Below are 22,531 nucleotides of genomic sequence, written 5' to 3' on the forward strand. Positions count from 1 at the left end.
CATCCAGCATCACTTCCCTGCCCTGCACTGCTCACAGACAAACAGCTGCACCAGACACACCAAAACTGTGGGGAAACATAAAGTTCAATGCCTGAAAAGAAGAATGGGCAGTAAAACCCCCAGCTTTATTGCAAATACCAGAAAAACATTCCAGGTAGGGGGAACACCCTCAGCTCACCTCGTTCCTAGAGTCTGCCTGAAGATGGCTGAAGCTGTATCAGCCTCCCTACTAATTCTTCATAGGCCAGAGGTAAAATTAGGCCTTGTTCTCTCCTTTTTCTGGGTAAATAGAAATCATTCACATGCAATCTCTCAAATTACAGCCACTTTTTGCATATGAAATAATTATTCTTACCATATTATTTACATTTTTTCTTTCCTAAGGAGAACATCCACTCTCATTACCATCATGAAGTAGTTCAGAGATTTTACTTAGGAAATAGATTGTATATGCTGCATAGCTCTAATTAAAATTCATTTTCTTATATTTAAATAGATAAAGCAGTTATTTCACCTAAGAGACTAACACAGAGTTGATGAGAAAAAATTCCTGTTGGAAGAATTGATATCGCAGGAGTACTACAGTGCCTCACAACCCTCCCACCTGCAGCTGCTGTCCTGCTTGTGGGTTCAAACACTTTCCACATGGGAAGTTGTGTGCCTGCAAGGCAAGAAATTCATATCCCCATTTCCATGTGCTTTCCTAGCTGGTCTTGGGCAAGAAAAATGAAAGAGCTCAATGGTGCTCCAGCCTCTGCTCTCCCTCACTTGCCCCAGGCCACAGGGACCTCTTGCCAGTCTTGTGGCATCACGATCATCTTGACAGCAAGAAACTAAGATATCAGAAGAATGGGATTATGAGATTGTCTGCAGGATAAAGAGAAACTGGGCTGGGAGGATATAAGCTTCTTATCCAAGCACAAATAGCTGAAAGAATAGGGAAGGGAATATAGAAAATAACTGATCATGTAAATTGCTTTTTGCAGGAATACTCTCTCTTAGTAGACTTTGCTCTGGGATGAAAACATACAAAGGATTGTAAAATACTCATCCAAGTTAAGAAATAATCCTCCAGAGAGACTGACTACATTACTGACCTATCACTGCAGATCTCTAACTTAGATCTAACACTTAATCAGTGCAATGAAAGCTCCTTTCTTAACAGTGTTTCTTTGCAGCTTAGTGGATTTTGCTACACTAAACAAAATATAATAATTGGCACCTATTTTGTTAGGATTGCTAGAAGGTCTCCAAAGAACAAACAGCATCTCCCATCTGTGCTAGCCAAAGAACAGTGCAGATGTCCACTGCCATCCATGACCAGGAAGGAAGAAAATCAGATATTTTCACTAGTCAAAGAGTGCCTGAAGAGTTTCTTGCTGGTCTGTATCTACCAGGCACTGCAGGTGTCCTGGTTTATCCACAATGAAAAAGTATTAAATGAGTAGCTGACAATCTTGGCAGGTATTTCACATGCACTGTCTGGCCTTTCCTGTGCAGCTGAGTGACAGAAGTGACAATGAGCTGCCACAGGGTTACAATTTGGATTAATGGCTTGCTTTTTGCATGGTAGATTTCACTGATGGAGGTATTTTCTGCTCTAGACCCTGTTGTTACAGCAAACCCTGCTTGGCTGGCTCCTAGGAGATTTCTCTTCCCCAGGGAAGCAAGGTGTCAAATCCCTTCCCCTCCTCCTGGGTGACACCAAGGAGGGTCCAGGGCAGTGAGTGCAGGGCTGAGTTAATTCAGCTCAGGAGGCCTGAACACTGTCTGACTGAGTGACAGATGGAAGCTTAAATACATAAAGATTCCTATTGCTCCACTTCTGCCAAATCAAGGTAAACAAAAAGGTGGAAGGGAAAGGAAGAAGTATCCTCATGCTTTTGTTCCAGAAGTATTCTAACTTCAGCAGCAGTGTTTGCAGATATATCTTCAAACAGGATTTGATGAGAAGGTGTCATCTGAATAGAAATTTTCTGATTTTGCCCTGTGTTGACACAAAAGGAGCCGAGATATTCAGACTGCAGCCTACCACAGCAGCATATGCATCTCCTTGCCTAGAGCTTTTTGGGGAGGATGGGTGCTTCCAGCAGCCTGTTTCCCTCCCAGAGATGGGGAGCTTGGAATCAGCCTCACAGCTCCAGGCCCCTGTGCTTTTCACTTTTCACACTGTGCTGCCAGCACAGAATTGGTGCAGCACTTTGCACAGTGCCTGGCTTGTGGCCCTGTGCTGCTGCTCGGGGTGGGGTTGGAGCACCCTTGAGCTCCCCTCTGCCCTGCCAAGGCAGTAAAGGCTGGTCACCACTGGCCTGGAGTGTGATTGTCACCAAGATGGGCTGCCTGGGCACCTGCAGGGTGTGACAATGGACAATTGTTAGTCTTATGATTTCATTTTAGATACGCCTGCAGGTGTTGGAATTTGAGGTATTGATGATTTTGAGATTGTATAAAGTTTTTGCTTTTTTGTTTCGTTGTTAAAGGAGAAGCCATAATTCGTCTGTGCTGGTTTCAAGGTTGTTTATTCTGTTTATCTCTAACATGTTCTGCTGCCCTGCCACAGCTCTGTCCTGCAGGGCAGCGTGTGGGGCTCTGTCCTCAGTGGGATGTTACAAACATTATATATCAGAAACTACCTGTGCTATATTTATAATAATGTGCCAATATTTATTATTTACATTGAACAGTGTGTCCCCAGCTTAAACTAATAGAAAAATGCCAATAATACAGTGAAACATGGAGGGCATGAAGAAGGAGAAAAATGACAAGACACACCCAGTTTCCTCTATCTTGTCCCCTTTGAACCCTTAATTTAGAAACCTAAAATTTTACTTTTGCACCTGTGACACACTTAATTATTACTCATATTAAACACTTAGAGCTTGTAATTCATCCTGTAAGATTGAAAACTCTTTTCCATGGACAGAGATCACAGACAGTGTCTCTGGGGGCTCTGTCCAGGGGGGTTCCTGACCCCTGCCAGGGTCCCAGACCTGCCAGGGCAGCCAGAGGGAAGCCCTGGATTCCCACATGAAGGGAGCTGGACTTGATGATTCTATGGGTCCTTCCAGCTTGAGATACTCTGTGATTCTCTGTGGCTTGTTTGAGCTGCATCTACCTTTAATCCAGCTCTGAGATACAAAATCCAAGCTTGCTTAGTCTTTGGTGGGCACTGCTCAGCTCCTCAGCATCCCCTGGGATGCCAGACTGTCTCCACTGTCTACAGACATCCTGGGAAAGCTCCAGCTTAAGCACCTCGGGGAGGCACCTGACATAAGGCTGGATTAATCTGATCATTTGTGCCTTATCCTGGCACAACCTGAGTCACGAGCTTTGGAAAAGGCATTAAAAGTGAGAAGGTAAACGAAAGCATGCTGGGTTGTCATTAGGCTAAAAGCTTAACATAATTATACTGAAATAATTCAGGGTTCTTTGAGTGCATCTGTCATATGATTCCCAGCCTCAAAGACCAAAAAAGTGACCTGCTTTCACAGTCTGGCTGCTCAGTGTCACTGGAAAGCAGATTTCTTTTTAAGAGGATCCATATGGACATACAAATCTGCCATTACTTTTGGAAACGGAGGTAATCTTTAGTTTGCTTTTGCTTAAACTGAAAGCACTGTGTTAGCAGCCAGGAGAACTGGGTATTATTAGTAACCTTTTACAGGAAATGTCGGATGTCAAGAGTTAGGCATGTATTTTTTCTGGAAAATGCAGTGTGCAGTGAAATAAGTTAACATAAAGTGCTTACTCAGCAGTTCATTCTGTTTGAATGCCCAGCAATGCAACTCTGAGGTTACCTGCTCATGGAGGAAGCAGGGAATGATATTTGACATTTATTTTTGGCTAAAAGCATGAAGTGCAAACAGGTCTTTGTGCAAAATGTCAGCTGCATTTCTGGGAAGAAAATTTAATTGAAGGTTGCTTTAATAATCCATGGTAAATAACAACACTAAGGATGCCACCCCCTATTACATGTACCTGCAGGTGCATAGACAAACATATCTAATGTATATATGTGGCTTGATATCTGAAATGAATACAGAAAAGTGAATCAAGGTGTTTCAAACCTTTAGTGAACGGCAGAGTTAATGAAGTACAGGATGAAATTCAGCTTCAGATAACGAAATTCCTGTGCATACAAAGAGATATTCATGTATGGAGATGTGTGAGCTATCACTGCTCTGCAGAGGTCTAGGGCTTGACTCAGTTTTGCCTGAGAACCACTGGAGGTACTGCAAGGTATCCATCCTGGCCTCCAGCTGGACACAGGTCTCCCAGAACAGCGTGTCCTTCTGGGCAATTACCTGAGGATGACTTGGGCATGGAAGGGTCAGTTGGCATTAGACACTGGCAGATGGGCATAGCCCTGGCATGGTCACCTGTGCTTGGTCAGTCTCTGTTGCCCACAAGATGAATTTCTAATTGAAACAGGGCTTAGATGCACCATTAGGCCCTCAGGGTTTGGTGTCTGGGGCTGCAGGCAGCTGCCATCCTTGATGAGCAATTCAGTCCCCTAAATTTGGCCAGTCTGTGTCCCCCTGCAGCACACTGGGATGCCCTGGTTGGATGGCAGCTGGAGCTTTGGGAGGACACAGACCTCCTGTGGGTCAGGTGCAGATATCTCAGACACCCTGCAACATTATCAGACACCTCTGTTAAGGTAGTGGAATTGTACCTAAAGAGTCCAGGAGATTTTTATTCTGGATTCCTTTATCCCCTCCCTTCCTCCAGCTGCTCCCTCTTACATACACACGTGCTTATTTTCAGGACACTTGCAGCAGTGTGGTTATCTCTGAGACCCCATCCTGCTGTCCAGCTGGGTGGAAAATGGCTGAAGGGGATCTATCAGTGCCTCCTTCCCTGATGGGCTCCCGCCTGCTTGGCTGCATGTCCACTGCTCTGTTTTCACACAGCACCACTTGGCAATACCTGCGAGTGAGGTGTGAAAGGACAAACTGATTCCCACCAAGCCACCACAGTGATGAAGAGACCCACACAAGCTGTCAGTGTGGTGGACCAGCTAAGAAACAATTACCTTTAATCTCATTTTACTTTAGAGCAGGGCAGTGCTCGGGGCAGTGATGGTTTATTCAGTGGTTCATAATGGACGGGGGCATCTGCTGTGCCACCAACTGCTTTTGTTTCCAATCACAGTGATTGCAAAGGGTACTTTACAAAACAGCACTGACAGGGCACTTCAAACACTTCAAACAGTGTCATCAGAGTGATTAGGACCAGGTTTTTAGAATTCTATCCCATATATTCTGAATAATTGAAATAAGAGGGAACAGGGTAAGGGGATGATAGCAAAAGATTGTGGCACTTTGGTAATGCCCAGTTAAATAGAAGTACTTTTGATGACGTTTATGCTGGTCTAGAAGGTGTTATCAACTTAAAGTACTATTAGAAAGAGAGAAGTCTGGAGGCTTACAGGTATTTCTGGTAGCATTAAGAGATCACAGAGAAAATACCTGCACAAAGTCCATTTTATTGCTGTAAATAGCAGGAGTGCTGCAGCACTGACCTCTCCTTGGTGGTACCCAGAGCTGTCACCCACCCACTTGGTACAGGCAGCAGCTGAGTTGATACCAGGCAATTTGGGATTGGTTTGTTTTGGGGTAAATATATTTTAGCAGATATTGCTTTGAGTCACCTTTGCCCTGTTCCTGTCATCCCAAGCATCCACCTCCAGTGTGAACTTTTTGCCCTGATAAATCCAGCACAAAAGGTGTAATTTATTTATTCTCAGACCATGAGCAGATGTAATGTTCAATATACAGCAATTGGTGGCCAGGTTGTGAGATATATTATTTGGGATGGCCTTTGAGTTGGTTTTATTTATTTGATATAATGGTATTTATTCAGGGTGTAAAAAGAGGTCTAAACCATCAAATACATTGCTTAAATTCCTAGTTGTGTCTAATCTTGCCAAGCATTGCCAGCAAAAGTAGAGAGTTCTGAAGTGACAAGAACAAGAGGAAGGTAACACACAGTCTCAAGTTCAGTTTGGATCTTTTAGCAGACCTGAGAAAATCTTCAAATTGGGGTTTTTTTTCTTGACTAGTAACAGCATTTTCAGGACCAAGCCTGCTTTGGGAGTGAGTCTTGCTCAGATTTGGCCACAGTAATCTGGTTGTGATGGCTTGCTTTAGCCTGCAGGGAGAAGTTTTTGAAGATATATGACCTCAGAGGTGTTTATTCACAGTCACAATAGATTTCCTTCATGGCCCAGAGGATATTTAAAACAAGACTGTCTGTGAAAATGCATACAAATGTTTAGAAATGTTTCCAAATGTACAGTGTGGTTGAAGTGCCTTGCCTATGTACATCATTGTCATAGAATCATAGAAGGGTTTGGGTTGGAAGGGACCTTTAAATGGCACCAGTCCAAACCCCTGCAGTGAGCAAGGACATTTTTAACTAGATCAGGTTGTTCAGAGCCCCATCCAACCTGACTTTGAGTGCTTCCAGTGATGGAAGCATTCAACCTGTACCTCACCATCCCCATCTTCAAAAATTTCTTCCCTAAATCTGGTCTTAGACTCCCCTCTTTGAGTTTAAGCCATTTCCCCTTGCCCTATTACAACAATCCTACAAGAAAGTTTGTCCCCATTTTTCCTATAGACCCTGTTAAAGCACTAAAATGCCACAGTGAGGTCTTCCCAGAGCGTTTTGGTGTTTTTTGGGGGTTTTTTTGGTTGTTTGGTTTTTTGGTTTTTTTGGGGTTTTTTTGGTTTTTTTTTTTTTTTTGTTTGTTTGTTTCTGAGCTTTTATTTTCCATGTTTTGGGGTGTTGGGGGTGGAGAAGGGAGGAAGGGAATGTCACTGTATGTTATTGTCCATGCTAAACTTTTGTACCTGAGGTCAATGTGTTTGAAAATGCCTGCAGACTCCTTTTCCTGCTGAAACCACCTGTAATTAGAGGAATTTCCATGATGGGGTTACAGTGCCACAGATGAGATTAAATCAGACCCTCCTGTTTTCAGGACCAAATATGTCATAGTTGAGATGGTCACAATAGAAAGCAACACAGTCTATTTTCAGAATGCTTCAAACCTGTTTTTATTATAGCATGCATGCTTTTAATATATTGTTTTTATACAAAACTCAAAAGTTTACACTTTACTCATTGGTCACAAAAGACAAAGTGCTTATTGGAATAGGCAGTTGCAGGTTTCTCTTATTTATCCTCCTTTCTTTCTTGGTTTCTGTGTCAACAACCTTGGTAGAAAATTCTTTGAGGGCTAAACATGGATCTTCTTATCAAACTCCTCTCTGGCTCTGTCTTGGTTTGAAAAGACAGGAGTCTGTGAAGGAAGGCAAGAGCCTCCTGTGAAATGCAAAAGGTAAACCTCCTCCCTCCAAATTACCACAATTTCAAAATTAAAAGGCTCTCAGGCAAAGATATGGGAATAACAGTTGTTTATTAGGAAAAAAGTAAATAAAAATAAAATGTAAAAAAATGTAATTAGCACAAACAAAACTAGTGATAGAGTTAGAAACCTGACACCCTGAGGAGTCAGGGTGCTGGTAATAATCCAGTTAAATGGGGGCTGCTCCTCTGGAGTGGCAGATGAAATGCTGCTGGAGCGGGGATCTGTAGCAGGGTGGAGTTTTCTCTGAAGGTCTGGTGATGGAGTAGATGGGCTTGGTCTTCCTCTGGGGATCCAGCGGGGAAGAAGCTGCTCCAGAAGTCGCTGTAAAACGTCTTCCACACAAACACATGCCCCCCACATTTAAAGTTCACCGATTTCCTTTTAACCTCACTCCCTTCAGGTGCTCAACCTGTTCCTTGCCTTGCTGCTGAGCTCCTTCAGCGCCGACAACCTGTCAGCCCCGGACGAGGACGGGGAGATGAACAACCTGCAGCTCGCTTTCGCCCGCATCAACAGGGGCCTGCAGTACGCCAAAAAAGCCGCCTGGAACTTCTGCTGCCACGTCCTGCGGCACCCCAAGACCACAGCTGAGAAGAAGGCCATGATGAAACTCGCTGCCCAGAACCCAGGAGCCCTCAACAACTGCGTGAACAGCCACGCCGCGGCCGAGCTCGGCAAAGACGGGGAGAACCACAAGGAGAGCCGCGCTGAGGATGGAGTGACTAAAAATGGAGAGAAACACCCAGCAATTACAGATGATGATTTTATGACCAATCCTGACCTGTCCATTTGTGTTCCTATTGCTGTGGGTGAGTCGGATATCGAGGAGGAGGATGAGGAGCAGAGCACCTTTACAGAAATGGAGCAGGTAAGCAACTAAAATATTTCTTAATTTCAGTTTATTAAATGCCCTTTGTTCCCACCCTTGGTCTGGATCCGTGGCTAGCGATGCAAATGTCCTATGTCCTAATCCTGCCTTTGATACGCTGCTAACTTCAGAAGAAGTTACAGATGCATATCCAAGAGCAAAATTCAGTTTCCAACAAGAGAAATTTCCTTTCTTTGTATTCTTTGAGCTTGTCTAGATTAATTCTTCTAACCAGAGCAATTAAATCCTTTCTCGCACAGCAGATTGGTTCTTTTCCCTTTCAGCTGAATCATGGGAATGCTACAGAACAAATCTTAGGTTAGTGAAGGATTTTTCTGAAAATGGGCACTGTCTTGGTTTGATTTGTGCAACAAGAATTGAGGGCTGGGTAGTTCTCTTTAAAATACAATAAGACAGAGGATGATATGACAAGGCACCAGAGAAAGAGAGAAGATGTGTTGTCATTTGTATTCTGACAAGAGAGAGTTACTCGCCTCCTCTTTGGTGTGACATGGCAGATTTTCAAATTTTTTTTCGGAGCACTCAGTAGTAAAGGCTGAAAAATCCTGTGCAATTTGAAGTGTTGTGTGAAATGAAAACGAAACATCTTCAGGGAAATGCTTTTCTTTCCCTCCTTCTCCCCCTCTCTCTTTTCTACTAGCTTTATCTCTCAGCTCCACACACCGTATCTAGTGAATGTTTTCCAGACCCTCCAGCCTTGATCCAGCACCTTCTGACGCTGGCTGAAACCAATGGAGTTCAGCAGGCACTGGATCAAAGCTCCTGCTTCAGATCCAGCAGTCAGGAGGGATCCTCAGTCTCATGGGTGAGAGGAAGGAAGTTTGAAAACAAAATAGTCGTTAGAGAGGGAAGGACTGTCGTAAAAAAGCTCCAAGGAAGGACTCTGTGTGTCAGGAGCTGGGCACAAATCAGGTGCTTAAGGTTAATTTCTGCTGCTGTGTTGTGGAAATCTCTTCAGTGTCAGTGCATCTCCAAAAAGTCTTTCACAGTAATCATCTCACTGGGGAGTGGAACAGCAAGAGGTCAAAAAACTTAATCACAAACTTCACTGTCCAAATAGAAACCTAGGTAACAAAAAGGCAAGTCTGCAATTTTTGGTAAACACTTTTAAGGTGGATTTTTTGTGTCTGTTTATTTTATCGAAATGGTCTATGGATCAGTGTGGTAGTATGAATAGCATCTAGTTTTCCTCTTTGAAGTCCTTCTCTATTCCCCAGCTGTATTTGAACCAACAAGCAGAGAACATTAGAAAAGTGAAATAGGAATGCAGTAGATGAAGAAGAGAATTGGAAGAAAAGAAGTAAACTTCATTAATTCAGATAAAGAGAGTTTAATAGGAAAGAAAGATATTCTAATAATAGTGGGACTAGAATATGCAAAGCAAGTGATGCTCAAGACATTTGTTCACCACTTGTTGATCCATGCCCAGGCAGTTCCTGAGCAGTGGCCCCTGGCCAGCTTTCCCCCAGTCTATATACTGAGAATTTATTGTTATTCTCAATCCAAAACATGGCCCTGTTCAGCTACTGGGAAGAAAAGTAACTTTATCCCAGCTTAAACCAGGACTTTTCCTTAGTATCAGGTGAGTTGTAAATATTACCTAGTGTATGTGTGGATAATACTGTATAAATATGTTTAATTATGGAATTCTGGATTTGGTGATTTTTTTTCTTTTTGGTCTTTAAAGATGCCCACACCTTTCTGCTATATCTGACAATCTCAAACAATCTCAGATTTTTTTTTTCTTCACAGTGAGAGCAAAGATTTGTGGAAACTTTGCACTCGAGTGTCCATGAGACTGGAAGCATGTGCCTGTGCATGCTCAGGGGTGGGTGTTGCACCACTGTCACTCCTCTCTCATGATAAATAATAACATTCACAATTGCGAGATAAGTCCCAGCATAGGGCATGGAGGGTTTGGGATTTTTATGTCTTAATGTGCTTTAAAAGTGTAGAAATGCAGATTTCTCTTTAGCTTCACTCTGTGTGTGAATTAGTGGAAGAAACAGGTTATTATCTTTTTATACTGTGTATGTGGAATTAGAGCTTTAGAAAGATCTGTTAAAGTCATGAGAGAATGAGCTGATGTAGAAGCAATATTATGAATAAAAGTAGATTTGGAAATATTAAGGAAACTCCTAATAGTTTCAATAATATTGAAACGTCATCACATGTAATAGAAACACTGGGGATTCAGAGTGAAACCAAACAGGGGGAAACAAAACCCAGTAGGAGAAACAAACCAATATTCTGCCTTCCCAATGTATCTTTTAATGAAATTCTCAACAAACATTAGCGGAACATTGTCGCATTACCACGAGATATTTGGATTGCAGTGAAATAATGTGGTTCACTGCTGGCATGTACATTAAACAGAAGGCATGGAGTTGAGAAATTAATTAATTAGCTTTGTCACTAGTGCTTTCCAGGCTTGGACAAACAGCTGCTGCAGGTCACTGCTGTTCCCCTGTGCAGAGCCCTGATCAATGGTTTGCAGTTTTTATCTGCAGGTCTGAGGGGTCTTATTGCTGCAAAGGTCGAAACAAGCAGCAAGTTCATATATCCAGAAAGCAATTTTAACAAATTGCTAGAGGGGAAAATGTGTGTGTACAAGGCTGTTCCAACTCAAAAACTCAAAATACATTGGCATAATAAATAAACAAAAATAGGAAGAAGCTTAACAGCAGAAATTATAATTGTGTGATGAGCTTTGCATTTGCTTTTCTGCAAAGCCCTAATAAACTTGCACAGCTGTAAATATCTCCAAAAGGAGCAGAGCCATGAGCAAGCAGATGCCAACAAATTCAAAGATCTGTCATTTTTACTGGTGCCCATTCCAAAGATGTATGATCTCTGGAAAAATTCACTTGAAAAATTCACTTGATCAACACGTGGGTTACTGCAGAATAAATTATTGGATCTGAAGGCTGATATGAAATCCCAATTCCCTGGATATTGAGTTGTGGGATGTTACAATGGGCTGACCCTTTTACCAAGGGCATCCCTGTGGGACTGTGGGGAATAAATTTCCTCACTCACTGCCAGAAGCTTTAATCCTGCAAGCCCCAACTCTGTGGGTGTCCTTACCTCCTCCCCTCCAGGATGTCCAGGATAACCAGATTAGAGCTCCCAAAGGGAGAACAACATGAACAAGAGCAAAATTTACATGATTTTTACATGATTGCACGGAGAGGGCACAATTAGGATGAAGTATCATTTTGTGCAGAGGGCATCACGCAGAAACCAAACAAGAAATACCAAGGGTATGCTAAACATTCAAATCTATTCCAACTTTCCCCTAATTACAATCCATATTTTTACATATTTCAATATTTTAGTATGTACAAAGGGAATGTGTATGTACATTTACTTCTGAGGAGAAGACAATGTACCCTGCTTCCCTTTAAAGTTGGCTGACCTGGAATTGAGCAGCCCTTTGGCAGCATTGCCAGAACGTGTTTTCCTCCTCCTGCAAGTGGATTTTGGTGCAAGAGCATGGAAAATGAGGTGAGAGGAGATGCATAAAAAGGGATAATGTGGATGAATACCTCTGCAGTGCACATCTAGTAAACCTACATGACTCTTGCACACCTTTTACACATTCTCTGTCAGTTGAAGGTCCCAGACCACATATCCTGTGCTCCCATCAGTCTGACTTGTCCAGTCTCTGAAAGAGAGAGGCTAAAGGGATGCTGGTCTCGGGCAGAACCACAAAGTTATTGATTTTAATGGAGTGTTTTAGGGTCAGGATCATCTCAGCTTACAGCTCCTGCACCAGAAACAGTAATTCCTGGGTTCTTCCCAGAAAGTCACAAAACTACTGTAAAATAAACCATTGTGGCTATGAGAAATGGGCCCCAGAGCATTGCACACGGCAGCTTGAAATTTCAGATGATGAGAAAACCTTCTGTAACTGCACATTTTCCTCTGAGTAATAGAAATGTCTAAGTTTAAATTTCAGCTGCCATTTCTATTATCAAAGCTTGCACTGGCAGCAGCCATCTTCCTGAAAGCTGCCAATTTGTGGCACTGTCACTGAGGGGGTTTTGAAGGAGTGAGCCCACCTGATGGCTCCCAAATCTCCTTTGATTACTGAGATGCAAGTGAGGTGCTCTGCCAGCTCGGAGAGCCAGGGGACACGTTTCTGTACCTGTAGCACACACATCCCACAGTGAAAGGATCCAAAAGAAAAGCAGAACAATGAAAGTCAGCACAGGCACAAGAAATGGGGAGTGGGGCTGAGAAAGAGCTGCCTTGAGCTAAATTAATTTGTCACTGCTGTGTGATATGTGTGTTGCTGCTGGTCACTGCAGCATTTTATTTGTGTCTTTATCTAACTCCTTCTACTTTGCTTGTTCATAGTGCTGGGGAAGTCTCTCCCTCTCAGTCCACCAGATTTCTTAAGGATTTAATGATTTTAGCCTCGTAATGAGAAAAAAAGAATAACGCTCTTTCAATTTTTTCCCTGTGTTTGACATGTAAAATATGGGTTTTCCCAGGAGGAAAATAGCTCCCAAGAGCTCAGTAGCAACCACAGCAATCTACTGGCTGCATCTTCTCGAGGTTTTTTGGGGCTCTCATTTTGGCTTCCTAGATGATTAAAATGTGGACGTTACCATCTTGAGCCTCCACAGTGTCTTGTAATTGCTTTATGACCATTTTTTATATGTGGCACCACCTTTCAGTCCCCTGAAGAAGAAAGAAATAGATTATGGGGACAACAAGGTGCTGAGATGATTAAGTGGATACAGTCCAGGCCAACTAATGCAATGGATTCTACAACAACATATCTGCAATTTAGCTACATTGAAGGTTTCAGACATCAGAGGGGTTTGTACCATTTACATTAGAGACCTAAGTGCAAAGCTTTTATCTTCAACAATTTCTGCTTTAGTTTTGCTTCCCTTTCAAGTGGCCCACAGCTGTAGCCCAGAACAGTGTGTGCATTTTTCAGTGACATCACTTTTTTGGTTCAGAGGAATCCTGATAAATGCACCTAAAGGAACTTCCAGATGAGTAATGCTGGGTGTCCTAAATCAGCCCCCAAAATACAACATCCTGCACTTACATTTAACTCGATCTTGTACCTATTACCACAGTCTCAGTGAGGTTCAGGTTTTTGGGTTCACTGTCTGGATCCTTTTGTTCATTTGTGAGTTCCTACAGCCAGGAAATTATAGTAGTACCACCTAAAAAAAGTCTCTACCCTTCCCTCCTGATTTGAGTCAGTCCAGCAGGCTTGTTACATCTTTCTGCCCTTCCTTAAATTGAGTTACTACTCCGGCTTCCCCAATTTCCCACCTGCAGTGTTTCCCTTCCCAGCTCTCACTTAGGTGTCATGGTAGCCACATGGCTGAACTTTCCTTGGGAGATGTTTGGAAGATGGCCTGGTTTTATTAATCTCATGGGCCAAGGCCCGTGGATATGCCACGGCCATTAATGCTAGAGCCAAAATAGAATGCAATTGGGTCAAATTTACCTTACTCAAACCTCTTGTTTATGGCTGCCCAGCATGCCACTGAGGAGAAAACCCACACTGCAGTGGCTGGTGGCCCTGTGGCTGGTGGCCACGTGTCACACTGAGCCCCTCTGCAGTGACAAACCCGGCCAGGGCGCCAATTTTCCGTGGAGACCACACCTTTGTGCCTTGGCTTGCAGTGCCGTGCCGAGCCAGCAGCACTTGCCTGCTCGTCTCCAGAAGATGCCATTATTGATTTGTTCCGAGGCAGTGGCTAATTGGGTCACACACAAAGTGCTGCTGCCCGCTGCCGGGGCCCAGCGCTGCCCAGCCTTGTCTTTCTGTGCTCCCAGTTCCCCCCACAGCCACTTTATGCCATCCCAAAGAGGACTGCCCCGTTCTCTGTGAATCCTGGACAGCAGAGAGTTGCTGCTGTGTCTCCTGGGCCTCGCCTTTCCCTGACCTGGCAAAGAATATTGGCTGTGGGGCTCTGTTTGTCACGGTCTCTCCGGCTTCCCCAATTTCCCACCTGCAGTGTTTCCCTTCCCAGCTCTCACTTAGGTGTCACGGTAGCCACATGGCTGAACTTTCCTTGGGAGATGTTTGGAAAATGGCCTGGTTTTATTAATCTCATGGGCCAAGGCCCGTGGATATGCCACGGCCATTAATGCTAGAGCCAAAATAGAACGTAATTGGGTCAAAATGGGGAAGCACAGAGGTGTTATTTTGTAACATGTGCCTTTGTGGTTTTCAAAAAACCCCCATGTTGTGGAAGGTGATATGTCAGCATATGTGATATGCACAGCTGCACTTCTCAGTGGGATTTTCCTAGACCATTCTGGGCACAGCAGCACTTCTGCTGTCATTTTGGGGATGTCTGGATCTGGATCTGCACAGAGGACCCAAGGGATGGTCAGTACCTGGGTTTTGCACACTGAATGGATATTCTTTGCTCCAGAGCACACTTTGCTCTCTCAATCTTATGTTTTTTTTTCCTCAATTGACAGTTCTCCCCGCTTGTATACCTTTGTCTGGACTTCACCAAACACATTTCCCAGGGAAAATAGGTTTCCAGCTGTAGATGAGTAACTGCCTCTGTACACATCAAAGACAGAGCTGGCTGCCCTCAGTCTCTATTCCATTGGTGCAGTCTCTACACTGCCCTGAAACTGATCAAAAGCCCAAGCTTTTATTCTCTTGTTCCCCTTATATATTTCAGAATTACTAACTCATTTCATTTGACAAGGTGAAACTGTTTCTAATGGCTTTTCTTCCAAGTATCTACCAGTAAGAGATTCACATTTTGAAGTCGGAGAGGACCATTAAAGTATGATGGTTTTGCTTTCTCATAGCACTGAGTCAAGGACTACAGCTAATTTCTGCAGGGAGACTGTAAGTTTATTTTAGCTATGATGCATCATTTGTAAGATGGGAAAAAAAAAAAAAAGAATGAAATTTCTCAGGTAACAGAAAGTTCACCATCTGCATATGGACCCACATCTGTTTCCTTTGTATACAGTGGAAATTTTATTGTACAGTTCCTGTTCATTACAAAACTACTTCTAAACCTGAAGGGATTCTGTAAAAGTCAATGGAATTATTCCAGGTTCACGTAAGTGTAGCTGAAATTATTGAAAATTGTTATAAAGATGCCAGTGCACAAAGATTTTGTTATAAAATTGTTTGTGACAATATCTTATGCTCCTAATAATTCTAACACCTATAAATCAGAGATACCGTGAAACCATGCGTTTATTTGACAAGGGTACATTAATTTCAGCCTTTTACTGCAGGAAATATACTTTGCTGTCAGGAACCCTAATGCCCTTTTCAAATAGTATTTATATTCTGTCTGTTTGCAGTTCCAGTCCGTGGGACACGTTTTCTCTGAGTGTAGCTGGATAAAATGCCATTGAATCCTGTTGATGACTCCCCAGTTCTCACAGGAAGGAGAGTGAGCCCACATGTGTGCATGCATGCTGCACACAATAAATGTTACAGCATCCTTCCTGTCACCTTTATTTGGGCCAATATTTTTCTGATCATTAAGTAAGATAACAGGGGGCTTTCCTTATTATTCTGTACGTAGTTTGCCTGGATTTATCACTTTTTAAGCCGTATGTTTTGCTTTGTGTTTCTTGAAAACTGTGTAGACCACAATTATTGGCTAATTATTTTTGGCAATAAAAGAGAACATTTCTGGATTTATTGTCTCCAGAAGAATAGCAGCAAGGGCATTAGAAAAAAAGAAATGGGACTGTAAATCCCAGCAGCAGATTTAAAGCACCTATGTCCCCATCCTGGCTTCTACGTGTGGAAAGACTCTTGGGTTTATTTTGTGGGGCAGAAACTCCCGTGTCAGATCTCTGCTGGCGCGACTGGAGTCACACCACAAACAGAGGTTTTAGGGTGCTTATTCAGTTCTCGGTGCCAGGCAAACATATTTGTCCACAGCAAAATGCCTAAGGTGCAGGAAACACAGGGAGCTGATGGAGCAGAGAAAGAAAGGAGGGGGGAAAAGCCAGGCTGGCATTGAGAGAGCCGATATCAGCACAGCAGAGTTGACAACATGCGTTTGGACAAGTGCCCGGACCCGGGACTGAGCGTCAGTCTGTCACAGCTTGCTGGATGCCATTTCCCAGTATCCATCTCCCTCCCCCAAGCAAAAGGCTGACCAGAAATGAGCATTTCTCACTGTTTCTCCCTTTGGTAAAGAAAATGCTGACATATAGCGTTTTGGGCAAAAAGAGCAGCAGGCAGTTCCCCAACAGCTCCCGTGCCATGTGAGGCAGTGTGTTGGAGGGGTAAAACTGCTCCCATTAATTATGTTCCAAAATAACACTTCAAATAATGATTATTTTGTTGCTATTGCCTGTAATAGTATGAAGTTTTCTTAATGATCAAAATATTAACATCTTAATTGGGTGAAAGGTTCTGGGTTATTTCAGGCACTCGCACTCCAAGGCAAATTTCCAAAATTTAAACTTCTATCAGAGAAGCCAATTAGTTTGAGTTTTTTATACTATACAGTGGAGAAATCCCAATTACCGAAAGAAACATAAAGTAGATTGTGATTAAACTTCAAAATGCAATTTAGCAGAAGGTATTAGCTTGAACTCTGCACAATGAACACTTATGAAACGCTTTCACTGCCTATTTAAGCCTATTGAATTGATAACAGTATAAATTAACTTTGGCAGTCCATCTTTTTGCCAAGTTCTTCCTCTCAGACAAGTTTTCAGAGTCAACCCTTGGAATAATGAATTTCTGTTTTATTATCGGGAGTGTGTTGCTCAGTGTGGTAAACAATCTAGGGCCAGGAAGGCAGAAGCCATTAGAAAAAATATGCCTTACTCTTCTGCAGCCAGAGTTCAAAGGCTTAAATATTCTGAATTAATCCAAGAAGAAACACTGCTGAACTGCTGCTTCTGAGGGATGACATTTTGCAAAGTATCCAACACTCATGCAGAGACCACCAGTCAGTGGCTGTGATGAGGTTTGTCTGGCAAAGTCTTAGTTCACCTTTATTCAAAGTAGAAGAAAATACCAGGTCAGGCTGGTTCCAGGGGAGTTTTTGCTGTTAACATCCTCTGCTGAGCAGCTGTGTTTTCTGGCCAGCCCTAGCCTTGGACATCCTGAATTGTAATGGTCAGTTACTGTTAATTTTATCTAGCTAAGTACTCACGGGAGCATAATTTTTCTAGAGCAGGTACTGGTGTTTTCTTTACAAATACCCTGTGACTTTTTTGGGAAATAAATGTGTTTCTTAGGTCAAACAGGAGGGTAAGATCTGTGTTTAACTGACATAGGTGTAACTTCAGACTTCCATGGCCTTAACTCTGACAGGTGACAGCACACACAAAAATCACCTGGGACCTACAGACATCCAGGTTAGGGGCATCATCTACCCAGGGGCTGGACAACAAACTCTGCTCTTTCTGAACTCAGGGACTATTGGTTTAAGCTATTTTGCCCACGTGGCTCTTATGCATATGTTAGTGATTTGGATTTTTATAAGCATGGTTCCTATAAAGCTGAATCATAAAAAAGTGAAAGAAAAAAAAAAGCACGTGGACTCACAGCAAATGTGAGCAGCACCTTCTAATTCTGATGTTTTAGTGCCTTTGCACCGTTTTGTTTCTGGCTTTTGCATAGATGAATGACAAGAGAAATGTCAGGGAGGGGTAGATAAATGCAGCAAAATGGAACAAAAATCAGTGTACTAAGCTGTGGTGTCTGGCTGTTCCTGCTGAAGTGGAATGATGGACCAAGTGGCATAGGATGGAGAGGGGGCATCACCAGTCTCAAATAATCACGTTTAGTCTTTCCTGGCTTTTTCCCCTCTATGAGGAATTTGCAGGTCTTAGATGATACATGTGTGTGTCAGCCTTAAGGTGGGACTTGACACACTTTACATTGGTATTGCAAATGTTGTAGTCTGCCAATAAAATGCTCTTGCAAATGAACACAGTGTAGCACAAGTCCTTTTGTGTCTTAGCTATAATCCTAGTGCTGTGATGTGGTATTGCTCCAGGTTTTCCTCTGATTTCTCATTAAACAGAGTAGTGGCAACTCTGTATTACGGAAGCAATTATTCAAAGCAGGTTAGTGAGATTCTTAAATGAGCACATTTAAAATTGACAGCTGCACTCCAGCCTTCTTTCATTCCTAGCAGAACAAGTGATACTAATCATCCCCTTCTTATATTATGGTAGTAAGGGAATTTTCCTGATCAATTTGGTGATCTTTCTTCGTGCAGAAAGATAAATGCACTGATTTTGTTGGTGCTACAAGGATTTACATTTATTTGTGAAAGAGAAGAACCATGATCATAAATGATCTGTTCTGGTAATAAGAACCAACGATTCGTTTCTCCAGTTTGTGGTTATTTATTTCTCTCCCATTTCAGCTCAGATTTTTCAAGGCTTTTCAGAAAGACTGAATTCAGCATATCTGAGAGTTGTCAGCCCGACAGCTCTGCAGTCTGCAGTCTCCTGTTTACTTTACACACGAAACAAGTGCCACCAAGGCAGTAATGCAAGCTCACCGTCTTTCAGCAGCTCTGCAATCTGCTTGCTTCTCCACTTATGTGGAGGTAGTATATAAACAGTTCAGTTTTCACCATCATTTACTTGTTGGCTTCTTTGCAGAGGAAGGGTGCCAGTTACTAGATGCAAACTGTTGCTGAGAAAGGGTGCCAATTGCTGCCAGGCACAGCAATTTTGTGAAATCCATAGTTGTCTGCAAGGAGAAACACAAACATCAACAACCACTTTACAGAGTAAACAGCCCTCTTGTAACAATCCCTGTCACACTGCTGGACAGGGCTTACTATACATGAAAAGCTCTGCAGAGTCCCCTTATGGTCTCCAAAATTTGGGTAGAGGAAACTTTGCAGGTTAAAATGTGTTGTCGTCTGTTAAAGGAGTTGGATTTCTTGAGGAGAGTCAATGTCATAGCATCACTCATTAATGAATGGCTGAAGCAGAGATTCTTCTGTTGTCATGCTCCTGCTGCTCCTCTGATGGGCAACATCCCAAGGTAAAGGAGGATTTCCCCTGGCATGGCCCAGTGTGTGCAGGCATGTATGTGGGGACCAGGACAAGCCTCCACTCCTGAGTCTGTGCCTGGAAATGTCCTGGCCAGATGACACCTGGGATGTGATTGCACAACTCAAACATCTCTAAATTTTCCATTAGTGTCTCAAAAGTGGCCTTCAAAGAGGCAGCTGGATGCATGAGTGTGGTTGGAAGTAGATACATGGCATCAGAGCTTCCCAATGCATTGGGACTGAGTAAAAGGCAGTTTTCATTTGCACTGTCTCACCAGACAAAGGGAAATCCCTTATCCTTCTCATAAAATAGTAAAATAATTAACTTAATCTATCCACATAATTTTTGCTCACTGGCTCTGCAATAACAATGGCAAGGAAGGAGGGCCCCAGAGCCAATTCCCATCTCTTTCCTCCCCACCTGCTTGGGACAGGAAGCTTCCTGCTATCAAAGGATTTGCACATCTTTCTCACAACAGCCATGGCCAGGGAATTGGGAACAAATGTCACAAGACAGGGTCATGATCTAGGGAGTGAGAGAAGCATCAGGAGAGCCCATTTGAACTGATCACCATCCAAAAGGCAAGTCCTGGGATCCTCTTTCTAAATTTGTTTGCACAGAATGGAAAAAATGATATTTCCATGGGGAAGGAATAAAGTGAATCCATGCTGATGACAGGTATTTGCCTTGTTTTGCCAGCAGCAAGTCCTCTTTCCAGAGGAGCAGCATTTGTACTAATCCCTGTTTGAGCCTGGAACAATTAGCTGATCTGTGCTTTTCAGAGACACAACGCAGTGTGGAGCCTTTGCATTTATTGGTGTCAGCAAACAACTATGTGGGTCCATGCACCAGCACTCTTGAGATGTCACCCAGATTATGCCCTGTTTCCAATCTGGTAGCTGTTTTCCTGGTGCTGCAGCGTGAGAGAGGACAGCCCTGTCCACCCCCCTCCATGTGCTAATCATTGGTATGGTGTTGGCAGATCACCTCTTTTTAGGGCCCACGTCAAAGCAGAGGTGAGCAAACTTTTGGTTTATGCTTAGGTCAGTCCTGGGCTCCCAACCCTCCCTTTGCATGCACAAAGTTTTAGCACCATTCAATGTTTTTACTTTACAAATGAAGAAAGCGACAGAATTGATAAATATTAACATAATGTGTATTGCCTTGGCAACGTGGCACTTGATACAAAAATTAAACATAAATTATGTAAACCACCCATGGTGGGAAGCTGTACAGGAGATAGACCTGCTGCCGTTGCCGCCAGAAGAACAAATCATCTGGAATAAGGACAAAAGCAAACAGCCCAAAGTTAAACAACATAAACCAAAGGCACCTTTCCCCAGACAGGTCTCTGCTGGTTTTCAGGTGCTGTGTGCTGGAAATGAGAATGTCACATCCCATGAGAATCGTTCACCAGAACTGTCATTAGTTGCTTGCTGAATCCCTAACACTCCTTTTGGGATCAGTCTACACTACCACATTCTTTAGAACAGTCTATTTCTCTTACTCATTTCCTCCCAGCTTATAAATTTAGAGGACAAGTTTGAAAAAAACACATTGATGAACCAAATCGTTGTCTGAGCACATATGCGTGATGCCCCGTTGAATATTTTGCCAGGATATATTAATCAGTTTTAATTAACATTAACTCACTGGATCCATGGTACAAGTGTGGTTTCTGGGAAGAAGCCAGGACCACATTTCCTGGAGTTGAGTCTTTATGAAAGTGTTGCTAAGTCCTGGTACCACACAGAGGGATTAGTAAACAGAGAATTAGTGTAAGTTTGGCATTTGACTCTAGCTTAACACAATAATTTGCTTATCAATTAGAATATTATCAGATCAGCTGAGTTACAGGGTCTGTGCTCTTACTGTGCACGGTTTCTAGTGAATCTGAGTGCACAACCTTTCTGAATAAATGAACTTGAGACGTCACCTCAGATTGTGTTGCACTTTCAACATGAAACGATTGTTTCTGCTGTTCCAGTGCTATAACCAATATCATGCCATTAAGATTACTTGGTACTAAGTTGAATGCACATTGCATTAAAAAAAAAAGAACATTTTATGGCTGAGTGCCTTAGTTGTGTGTACTGTGCCTTCCACATTGGCTTCTCTCCTGAATATTAAACTATTTCCAAAGATAAAGGCCGTTGAAATGTCTTAAAAAGTGTTACTTTTTGTCAGAGACATACCTGTAACCCTGTGGTTATTGGTCTATGAAGATCAGTGATAATGTGTGGCTAGAAATTGTATGTAGTACTTTCCTGTGCAGAGGGTATAGGTTTGGACATGCATAATTTGATTTATTACAGTTAGAATATATTTTAGACCACATGCCCTCCAAAGCAGGAAACAAGTAATTTGATTTTAAATTAATTTTCCAGAAACACACAACAACATTTGAAAATACTGGTACAAACCTGAGAGTCCAAACATATTTATACAGAGAGCAATTTGTTAACCAACTGCTTCCTTTGTGTCATTTGGTCTTTCAGATGGTTACATTTGGAATAAAGTGTTTTTCTGCTCTGGGTACCTCTTGAGGGACTTCCTGCAGTGATGGGGCTTTAAAACTGAGGCAGGTAGTCTGGGACTCCCTGGGGAAGGGAAATTTGCTTAATACCTGAATAACACTGAATGTCAGTCAAGCCGAGGGAAAGGGAAAAAAAAAAAGCTGGACAAATGAAAGATAAATAGGTTTAAATAATTACTATTGAAATCTAGTTATGCTTGTAATTTTTTTCTCAGCATGGAAGTCCCTCTGTAAACAATTCAGCACAGCCCTTTGAATCCTGCTGGAGTTTTATTAATATTTTAGTAGCTGTGTTAGTAATGGCACGAACAGTGGTAGTGCTGTGATGAGCTGTGGAGTTTTCAGTGAAGTCCCTGCCTTAGGTGGATCAATAAAGCCACACAAAGAGAGAACCTGGGCCTCCAGAGGGAGGGACTAACCCTGCAAACATCCTTTCCTCTGCCATTAGTCCTGGGAGAACTTTTTGAGAGCTCGGCAGCAATAATCACCACTCTGGGAAGAAGCGGCTGGATTTAATGGCACCACACAAACTTGCAAGCACAAGGTCCAGTCAAATGTGTTTACTGAGAGAAAAAAATTATTGCTGTGCTTCCAGAATCCATCCCCTTTCAGGGAAGTGCTTCAGAGTGTGCTCTCCTTTCAGCCTTTGGTTGAACCCCCTGTGCTTCAGTGGGTGCAAAGTAGCCTCAAGTGTTTTGCTGAATAGGAGCCTCGTACATTT

General features: G+C 42.7%; 1 protein-coding gene across 5 annotated transcripts in view; it reads left to right on the top strand.

Annotated features, from left to right (window-relative positions):
* The window catches only part of LOC100221337 (sodium channel protein type 5 subunit alpha), a 217,043-nt gene that overhangs the window by 134,028 nt on the left and 60,484 nt on the right, over positions 1–22,531 (top strand). For all 5 annotated transcript variants that reach the window (XM_072925296.1, XM_072925295.1, XM_072925297.1 and 2 more), the window contains one exon: positions 7,776–8,243. In XM_072925296.1, the coding sequence (XP_072781397.1) occupies positions 7,776–8,243 (468 nt within the window). The remainder of the gene's footprint in view (positions 1–7,775; positions 8,244–22,531) is intronic.

This window comes from Taeniopygia guttata, chromosome 2 (assembly GCF_048771995.1).
Source record: "Taeniopygia guttata chromosome 2, bTaeGut7.mat, whole genome shotgun sequence".
NCBI classification, from domain to species: Eukaryota; Metazoa; Chordata; class Aves; order Passeriformes; family Estrildidae; genus Taeniopygia; species Taeniopygia guttata.